The sequence below is a fragment of the Electrophorus electricus genome, chromosome 14 (assembly GCF_013358815.1).
Source record: "Electrophorus electricus isolate fEleEle1 chromosome 14, fEleEle1.pri, whole genome shotgun sequence".
Lineage (NCBI taxonomy): Eukaryota > Metazoa > Chordata > Actinopteri > Gymnotiformes > Gymnotidae > Electrophorus > Electrophorus electricus.
In genome coordinates this window covers 2,602,501-2,612,500 of record NC_049548.1, presented here as the reverse complement: position 1 = coordinate 2,612,500, position 10,000 = coordinate 2,602,501, and the positions used below count along the sequence as shown (strand labels likewise).

Here is a 10,000-nt window from a genome sequence, read left to right as displayed (position 1 = left end):
TCGGCCGAGGACTTCTGCAGAGACAGGCAGAGACCAAGCCGCCCTTTACAACGCACCAGGTCATCTCCGATGGAAGGAGCCGGGGGAAATAACACGTGCAAATCTGTATTTTCCCCCCAAGATCAGTCAGGTTCTCTCTGTCTGTGCTTACCTCCCGTTTAACTACAAGCTAGGCCCTTCCATGCAAACATACGTCCAGCTCGGAGCAGAATCCGGCTTTAACAGGAGGCCCTCTCCGCTAACGGGAACTTCTCTCCGTTAACGGGAACCTCCGTGACACTCTGGAGCTGCAGAGTGTAGCTTGACCTTGCTTGTGCTTGCAGTGATGTGAAATAAATGTCCTCCCCACGCCAGAGACTAACGTGTGCTCGTAAAAAGTGATTCGATCAAAGCACTGTGGTGGGAGACAGGCTGCAGATTTATGGAGACTTCATCTGGTCATATTTAAGGCAAAAGGGATTTGTGTCTGTACTGTTATTGCCTGTGTACACAGAAGTAAAATGTAAAATTTACAAAGATATGACTTAGCTTGAGCTATCGTAGCTTACAAAGTTTAGGGCTCCTGGAACAGTTTATCAACTCATACTAATGAATGAAAATACCTGAAAATCTAATTTACTCACACAACCCAGATTTTATTTACAAACGATTAAACATATTTTTACATTTTCTTTCACGAGCAAATACACATGTGGAAATCTTTCCATAAGTGTAAATAATTTTGGCTCAAATCCAACTCCATAACCCTGAGTATGGAAAAGACATTTCTGCCATCAAAACGAATGTGCACGGATGCAGGGTACAACCAGCATGTGTTATTAATGCAAACGCTCTGTATAGCCTGTGATTTATTACAGTGGCCTGGTTGACCGGCGGCGGGTGGTCCCACTCACACGCACACGGAGCCAGGGGTCCGTGCTTCTTCCCACCACTCTAACGTTCCTGGATGCTGACTGGCTATAATAAACCTTCCAAGGAATTTGTAGGCTCCGACATGGAGGCATCTAGTCCTAGTAGATCGGGACACAACACCGAGCAGCTTACATGATCCGGAGGGAATTTTTATTAGCACTACCCAAAGCGGACAGAGTTGGCCTTGGTGGTTAGCTGGACGTGGCTGGAGCGTAGCGGAGATTACTGGTATGACCGATGTTTTCAGCCTCCACCTCGGGGTGAGGCGGCCTTGGCTCTGGCCAGAGAGGGCGCGTACAATACTGAGCCTGGCAACCAAGCACAAAGCAATTCAATTCGGTCCAGGTCCCGTAGGCCCCGGGGGAACTCCATGAAAAGCCAGGCTGCCTTCGTGAGCGTGAGTTAGGCCCTTCCCAAACAATGTCCGCATGGGATGTAATAATCCCAGGTTACGCTCCACTGGGGGTGATCGCTTAACCTGTATTAACGTCCCAGGGGGGAGCTGGAAAGAGGCTCAGTACCAGAACACTAAAAACTATCCCCCCCCCACCCCCCCACCTCGCGAAATGTCAACATCTGGAACTCTGTAACATGTGGTCATTGCAGGTGTCCCCTGCTTTGCCTGAGAAAAAAAACAAAAAACAGAGCTTATAAATTCTTGTGCTTAATGGTTCGAATCTGGGGATAAATTAAAACTGTCGAAGTTCTGGTCCCTTACATGGGAACACAAACGCGTGTGCGCACTGGTGCACACACTCACTCAAAGGTGTGCCAAGAGTCTCAGTGCTGGAGACAATTATATGGGGGAAATTCCTGATCGTGAGTGCACTGAGGGAAAAGGGGGCAGGCGCGACGCCCTCCGGCTTCACGGCACTCGGAGCGCTGGGACACAGCCCAACTAATGTCCCATTCCTGAGGCTGAGCAGGATTCAGTGACAGGCACTGAAAAAGCCTTCTGGTGCAGCCAATTCAGAACAATAGCGCTCCAACCAAACAGGGCCGCGGCCAAACCGGAGTACAAATGATTCAAAATAGATCGAGGAACTATTTCTAACCCTTAGCACTGCCAATAGAGCGGGTCAACTGAAAAACACACTCAGGATTACGGTTAGAGGCTCAACACATGCTCACAAACGCATGCAAATGAGAAACCACGCACACACGCACACACACAGGTAAAGCGCCACTCACCTGAGGGTAAGAGACTACAGTCTAGGCAGACGCAGAGAGGACAGGTGCCTAAGGTAAGCAAGGAGGAAAAGGGACTGTTGAGACAGAAGAGAGAGGACAGAAGGTTCAGTCGGGAAAGCTGCAGACAAGCTGGACAGACGCTTCAGATGGGCTAATAATGACGTCCGCCCGGCAGCGTGGGAGCGCCGAGCGCAGGGACGCGGGGCCAGATGGAGGATCTCATGGACAGGTGCACATGGAGAGCAGAACTTAGGGTTGGAACGGCAGACGAGGGCCTGAGCTCCCAGCCGAGGGGCGGGGAGGGGGGGCTTAGGTCATCGCCGTGCATCTGGGGCTGCTGTCCCGTGCGATGACAGTATCTCTGTGCTTCTGCACGTCTGTTTTAGCTGAGCTGACACTTGTCGAGTAAGCCCTCCAGGGAACCCTCGCAAAAAGAGTGAAGAGCAAAAGAAGGGGAGAGGGAGAGAGAGGGAGGAAGAGAGAGAGAGGGGGGAGAGAGAGAGTGAGAGAGAGAGGGAGAGAGAGAGAGAGAGGGAGAGAGAGGGAGAGAGAGAGAAGGGGAGAGAGAGGGAGAGAGAGGGAGGGGGGAGAGAGTATGTGAGAGAGAGAGAGAGAGAGAGAGAGAGAGAGAGAGAGGGAGAGAGAGAGAGAGAGAGAGGGAGAGAGAGGGAGAGAGAGGGAGAGAGAGAGAGAGGGAGAGAGAGAGAGGGAGAGAGAGAGATCTTGCACTGATTCACTTGGAATGGGGGGGGTTTGAAGAAAAATGACTGGAGAAAATGTGTCTCAGACCTCTTCATGGATTTTGAGAGTTTTCCCAGTAACTTGATTCATTTGAAAAGATGCAACTTGATAATCCTTAAGAGAACAAGGTTTCAAAACGGCGATGCATCATGTGTTGAGGCATTTGCTATAAGCAAATGATGTACACATACTGCAAAGTAAGGAACTCCAGCAGAAGTCCAGCAGAAGTCCAGCAGATCAGCTCCTTACTGTGCTGCCTTAACTGCTGACAAGCCGTCTGTGCACGCAGGGCTGTGCACATGGATGCCATCAACCTTGCTCACGGAGCACGGCTGGTCCCTCGAATTTCTCTCTCTGTCTCATTCCCCTTCTTCCTTTCTCACAAGACAGACGACATCTGTTAGGGCTCAGTTACCCTCCGCTTTAACCCAAACTCCCAGCGGGATCCATTTTGCCTTCTATCACCAGAACTGCACGCAGTGCTCTAGCTTTGTACACTGGACAACTTCTCTATCAAATGACTCCATCCCAGATGTAATGCCCAATCCATCTCCTTCCCTCTCATTCGATCTGCACGCTTTCTGGAGTTTACCCAGACATCAAAACCCTCAAGGGACTCTCGACTTTACACAAGCCAGTGACTTTTTCATCCATGATTTGGAGGAATCCAACGCTCCCACGTGACCCGGCCCGTCTACCACTGCCAATCCTACCACCACCCCTCGACGTCCCCCTTCAACACCTAGAATATCCCAACTGCCCTTTCAGCGAGCCCTGAATCTTGTCCCTTAGGAACCAGAACAGCAGTGACAGCCCCAGACGAAGTCCAGGCGTGTCATGCTCCCAGCACGGAGGCAGACCCACGCAGGCTCGCTGGGATAGACTCCTCCCACAGCTGGGTTGAAGTTCGGGCTCGTGTTTGCATAAAAATGTGCTTTTCTGGGTTTGATGGGTCCCACCCACAACACACTGCACTGAGTGGGATGGAGACACTAAGCCACCTGATAGGACAGACTGTGAAGAATTAACATATTCATTAGGCAGCCTTCTCTTGCGTGTATGAACACGTCTCAGTTTAAGGCAGTTTTTATTATGAAACATTAGACACCTGAGAGAGGTTCCATTTTATCTCAAAGTGTACATGTACGTGCATGTACGTGTGTGTGTGTGTTTATATGTGTGTGTGTGTGTCTGTGTGTGTTAGGGAAGGGTTTTTGCATGCTAGCGGTAGTTTCTCTGCCAGGATGGAATCCTTCTGAACCTCACCCACCCACCTCTGAAGAGGCAACATCATCTGTCTCTGGTGCTACAGCCAGCCTGCCCTGCCCTTTGTGTACCAGCACAGGGCCCCTCTCTGCAGGCACGCTCCTACCAGAGGCTCTGGCTTCACACGGCCTCCAACGCCGCACACCCAACAATGACGCATACACGTTTAGGGCCTCTGTGTTAATGAGTGTATGACTGTTTAACCATGGATGAAAAAAACACTCTGCACATGTGTCTGCATGTGTGTGTGTGTGTGTGTGTGTAAGACAGAGTTGTGTGAGTATCTGCAAAAGACATACATTAGCTGCCTCAACTAAAATTTAATACCATATAAAACACACAGACTGTGGTTTGATTGAAATGACTGGAAACTTAATGAACGTAGAACATAAAGACACAAGCTGTGATTTAACTGCTCTGGAATTCCTAAACGTGTGTGTTTATACGTGTGTGCGTGCATGTGTGTGTGTGTGGGTGTGTGTGTGCGTGCGTGTATGTGTTTATACGTATGTGTGTGTGTTTATATATGTGTGTGTGTTTGTGTGTTTATGTGTGTGTGTTTATATATGTGTGTGTTTGTGTGTTTATGTGTGTGTGTTTATGTGTGTGTGTGTATATGTGTGTGTGTGTGAGTGTGTGTGTGTGTTTATATATGTGTGAATGTGTGTGTGTGTGTGTGTGTGTGTGTGTGAGTGTGTGTGTGTATTTATATGTTTGTGGGTGTATGTGTGTGTGTGTGTGTGTGTGTGTGTGAGTGTGTGTATATGTGTGTGTGTGTGTGTGTGTGTACCTTCTTTTTCCAGGCTTTCTCAGAGTCCTGCAGCTGACTGAAACGATCAGCCAGGGACGTCTGGACCACATCGCTGGCCTTGGTCTTCCTCAGCTTACTACAACAGTCATCCTCACCGTCTGGCCCACCAGCCAGCCTACGGAGGGAGAGAGAGGGAGTGAAGTGGAGAGAGCGAAGGCATGTGTGAGACAGAGTTGGAGTGAGCATTCCTGATCCGTACCTTTCCTCTCACACTGTCTGGATATCAAGTCCATGTTTAACATACACATCAGTGAGCTCGTACCGAGACGCCATTGGCTGATTCCCTGCCACGCTATTGGCCACCCTGCCACTATCTCCTTTAACCCTACCTGTGCTTGAGGGAGGAGCCACTACTGCTGTCCACGCTGCTGTCCACGCTGCTGTCCAGCTCCTCGCCCTCCTCGGATGCCGACAGAGACGACGTCCTCTCCACGCCATCCGGGGATGGCGAGCAGGGCGCCTCGCCGGAGCTGCCTCTCCGCGTCCATGCCGTCCTGCTCCCTCTGTCTACCCGGTCCCCTTCCTCCTCCTCCTCGTCCTCCTCCTGCTCCTCCGGTCCTGTGACGGCAGGCGTCCTGCTGCTCTCCGATGCCGGGGTCTCCGTCAGCTCCGCCTCCAGGCTGGCGGAGCGGCTGTTCTTCAGGATGCCCCGGAGCCCGTGCCTCTCTGGGGCGCCGGCCAGGGACCTGGACTCCTCCATCGGCTTCTTGGCTTGGGGGCCTGGACGCGACTCCTGGGGGGGCGTGTCCGTGCCGCCCGTCTCCTGGGGGACAGGGGGTGGGGTCACGAAGAACAGACGGCACAGCGGATCAAACCCTCCGGATCGTACCCCTGCTCGCAGGGCGAAAATGTGTGTGAGCCATCAGAGACACAATCCCACCCCATCCCCCACTCTTCACTTCCTCCCTTCAGTGGGCCCTAAATTCCCCATCCTGCCCTCAGCTCTAGCCAGAGGAAGAGAGAGAGAGAGAGAGAGAGAGAGAGAGAGAGAGAGGAAGAACTGGGAGTGTTTGATCAACCTTGCGTCCACACACACACACACACACGCACGCACGCACGCACACACCCCGAGGTGCCCAGTGATCCAGAGAGTAGCGAGAAGCAGACAGAGAGGGGGAGGCTGATCTGGTGCAGGTTTGTGCCTCTGAGAGAGAACAGCTAAGCTCCCAGATGAAAGGGAGCTACTACAACACACTTTCAGCTGCCTCCATTATTACAGCTCCACTTCCTCTGCCAATGACTCGCGCTAAAAGATCGCTATCACAGAAACGACCTATGCCATGCTGCCTAAGTGAGTCTCGCGGTGAGGAGATCTGGGCCTCCAGGGGAGCGCCGGGGGGGGTTTGGGGTGCACGGAGGCGCAGAGACCCGTCTGCTCTCACCTCCTCGTCGCCGTGGTCTTCTTCCTCATTCCTCACCACCTCAGAGGGCTTCTCTTCCCTGTGGGCTGGCTTCCCACTCCGCTCCTCTGTGTGTGCCTCCTCGTCCTCGGCCGACGAAGACGAGGAGGAGGAGGAGGAGGCACTGCGGAAGGAAAGAAAGAGAGAGATAAGACCGGGGTTTTTATGAGAGTGGGGCGCGTTCGCCGCGCTAACGAGCGCCTCGCATTAAGCGCGTGGCGGGACGTTACAAGCGGTGGTGACCTGCTTCACTCGTGGGAGCGGAAGGGTTGAGGAGACCCAGATGCCCGGAGCTGTGCGACTGCTGGGGGCAGCAGGGCAGGCCGTGGACCGCCACGCTCCTCGGTGCGAACGCTTAAACCCAGCAAAAATGAGTCACGGCGCCGTCGGCAGCCAGTGGAGCGAAAGTGAAAAAGAACAGCAGTTCAAGCAGCTACACACACACACACACACACACACACACACACACACACACGTGTGCATGCAAGAGCACTCACAAATGCACACGCATGCAGGCACAGGCACACAGACACACACATAACGCGTCTGCGCGCGCGCACACACACACACACACACACACACACACACACAGCCCAGCCCAGCACATCTCATCTCACAGAGTCCTGCTATAATTCACAAGATAACACACGCTGCCAGTATATCATGGTGACAGTGATAACGCATAGAAACACACACACACACACACAATGCGCACACCCACCTACATCAAAACCCAACTCTTTTCTTAGGCAGGCATAACCCCATCTGTGACCGATACCTTGATGGCCATGGTCGTCTGATGTCCTGCTGAGGTCCTGTCCTCTATACAGCTCTATACAGACACGGTACAGTTATGACTTCGTGTTTGACACGATTTATCACAGAATCATAAGAAGTGTTGTAATTTCGGTTGACTTGATTCTGGTCTCGTTTAGTTATTTACAGCTTTACATTTAGTGGGTTTAGGGAGCAGGAAGGAATGATAATTTACTCCGACGTATCTGCATCTGTGGTGTGAAGTGTGATGATGCTGCACAGCAGTAGCACACAGGCTGGGAGTCGCTGAGTCTCCTGGGAATCTTCTGGAAGAGCCCAAGACCACACAGTTTTAGTGTCTGCCTCGCCCAGATGATAAGCTCAGTCTGTATGACTGAGAACACACACACACACGCACTTCCATGGATATTAAAACCCAACCTTCTCTGCATTCCCTAAGTTATGCTTGGATCCCAGTTTTGTTTTTCTGGATTGTATAACCTCTCTGCAGACAAACGCGTGTGTTTAAAATCCTGTATTTAAGGGAACTAATCAGTTAAAACATTAGCTGCACTGACGAGGGCTGGGCAGGTTTCGGGTAGGTTTGATTTTGCTGTGTGTGTGTGTAAACGTCAGGGCCTCTCTATGTCACTCCAGCTGTAGTGAGGGTAACGTGCATCCCACATCCCCAGGGGAGCAGCTGTAGCCATGGTGATGGCAGGGCCAAGGCAGGGGGACACGTGTCCTGCTGGACAGAGACGGTAGAAGGAGCAGGCCTGCACGACCTCGACACATCAGCTCCTAAAAGTGCTGCCCATGAGTCAGTGCCAGTCGTGCACGCATGAGTGAACACACACACACACACACACACACACACACACACACACTCACACACTTAATCACACACACACATACGCACACATACACACACACACTTAATCACACACACACACATACACACACACTCAATCACACACACACACAAGCACACATACACACGCACACATACACACATGCACACATACACACACACACATACACACACACTTAATCACACACACACACTCACACACTTAATCACACACACACACACACACACACATACACACACACACTTAATCACACACACACACACACACACACACACACACACAGTCACACACACACACACACACACACACTTAATCACACACACACACACACACAGTCACACACACACACACTCACACACACACTCACACACTTAATCACACACACACATACACAAACACATACACACACACACACACACACAGTCACACACACACACACACAGAGTCACACACACACACACACTCAATCACACACACACACACACAGACACATATCATGGAGACAGACCAGGAAATAGGCCCAAGGCCAAATTTTCAAATGCCACAATCCCATAAAAGACACCCAGATACACTGATACATACAAGCACGCGAGTGCAACGCACCAATACAAACATGCACACACACAAAATCAGTCACACAAAAGCCACACTGTGTCAACAACCTGTCTGACAGATGCCTATCAAACAGACGGAAGGAAGGACGTTCAGGAAGGGTGGCTGGAACTGGCCCGGCCAGCCCTCGGCTGGACGTCCAGGCACGCGAGCTTACCTAGCCGCGGTCTGCTGCTCCTCACTGCTGATTGGTTCACTTTGGTTGGCATGGCGACATGGGTCCTCTTGTGTGGCATCCTCTGAGAGGGTTTCAGCGTCTAGCCCCTAGTGGACGGGAGTGTGTCAGTGAAGCAGAGTGGAACTATGGGGACTTTCCACACTACAACCAAATGACCAATCAGCCACTGAGTGTGAGGCTGTTTGACACAACCCAAACAGAACCCTGCTGTGCAAAGCAAGGAAGAGGTCCCCCCCCACCAAACACACACACACACACACACACACACACACACACCCTGAGAAAAGAACAGTGTCTATAGTCTGAATGAGGCCGGAGGGAGGGGAGGCTTAAGGAAGCGTAGAGAGGTCAGTAGGGCTTACATGGCCAATCATGGCTTAGCTGCAGTATAGGGGCGAGAGACAGAGAGCGAGAGAGAGAGAAAGAGCTCTTGGGTGTGGAAGGTTAAGGAAAGGAATGAACTGTGTACAATCGAATTTGGACAAATTTCTTTATTCCTTCTGTCACACGCAACAAAAGGATCGCTCTCCCGAGCTGTTGCTGATTTACAGGGTGGAGAAACCATACCGAAGCTTGACAACACAATCCACAAACGCTTGTCTGGTTCACATTTCTGTTCATTTTTCAGTGTTGTTTTTTCCTTTTTGCCACGTGTGAAGACAGGGGAGTTAGAAATGGTCCACGCGCGGCCTGTAGCTTGGAAGATCTCCACGATTAGAAGAGTCACCGCAGCTTTGTGAGGTGTGAAAAGGTTTCTCGCGCCTGCTGACGATCGAGGCTGCTCTGACAAAAGGCCTGACGCTCGTCTCATATGTCCTCGAAGACACGTATCCAAGGTCTCGGCCCTGGAATGCTCTCATACCCGCGCTCCTCTGATCCGGAAGGCTTCCTTGTCTCAGAGCGGTCCCGTGATGGGCAGGCGCCAACTTGTTTTAATGTGATCTCTAGATTTGTTTAGACAAGCAGTCACGCTTCCTCCGCGATTTCATCCAAAGTCCGGATGACTTAGTAAGCTGTTTGATATTGCAAATATCCAAAACTGGAAAAACTGGAAATATCTATAGGACTACAGAAATAAAATGAGTAAAGAGGGGGAGTTTGTGACTACCAGCACGACAACGCAAATGATAAAGTGTCCACATATAAAGGCTCGCAGTATCTCCTGATACGGCTTCTCTGGAAATCTGCCCATTATTTGCATGAAGGTCTTCGCAGTGAAGGAAATGGCCAGCTACTCAGCAGAGCAGGACGTCAGAGGCGT

The 10,000-nt window shown here is 51.3% G+C and overlaps 1 protein-coding gene across 3 annotated transcripts in view; it reads right to left on the bottom strand.

Annotated features, from left to right (window-relative positions):
• svild (supervillin d) overlaps window positions 1-10,000 on the bottom strand; it is a 35,025-nt gene that overhangs the window by 8,368 nt on the left and 16,657 nt on the right. For all 3 annotated transcript variants that reach the window (XM_035533468.1, XM_035533469.1, XM_027013448.2), the window contains 5 exons: window positions 8,719-8,825; window positions 6,304-6,445; window positions 5,251-5,684; window positions 4,901-5,036; window positions 1-14 (listed from right to left, as the gene is read on the bottom strand). The exon at window positions 1-14 is cut by the window's left edge and continues 134 nt beyond it. In XM_035533468.1, the coding sequence (XP_035389361.1) occupies window positions 1-14; window positions 4,901-5,036; window positions 5,251-5,684; window positions 6,304-6,445; window positions 8,719-8,825 (833 nt within the window). The remainder of the gene's footprint in view (window positions 15-4,900; window positions 5,037-5,250; window positions 5,685-6,303; window positions 6,446-8,718; window positions 8,826-10,000) is intronic.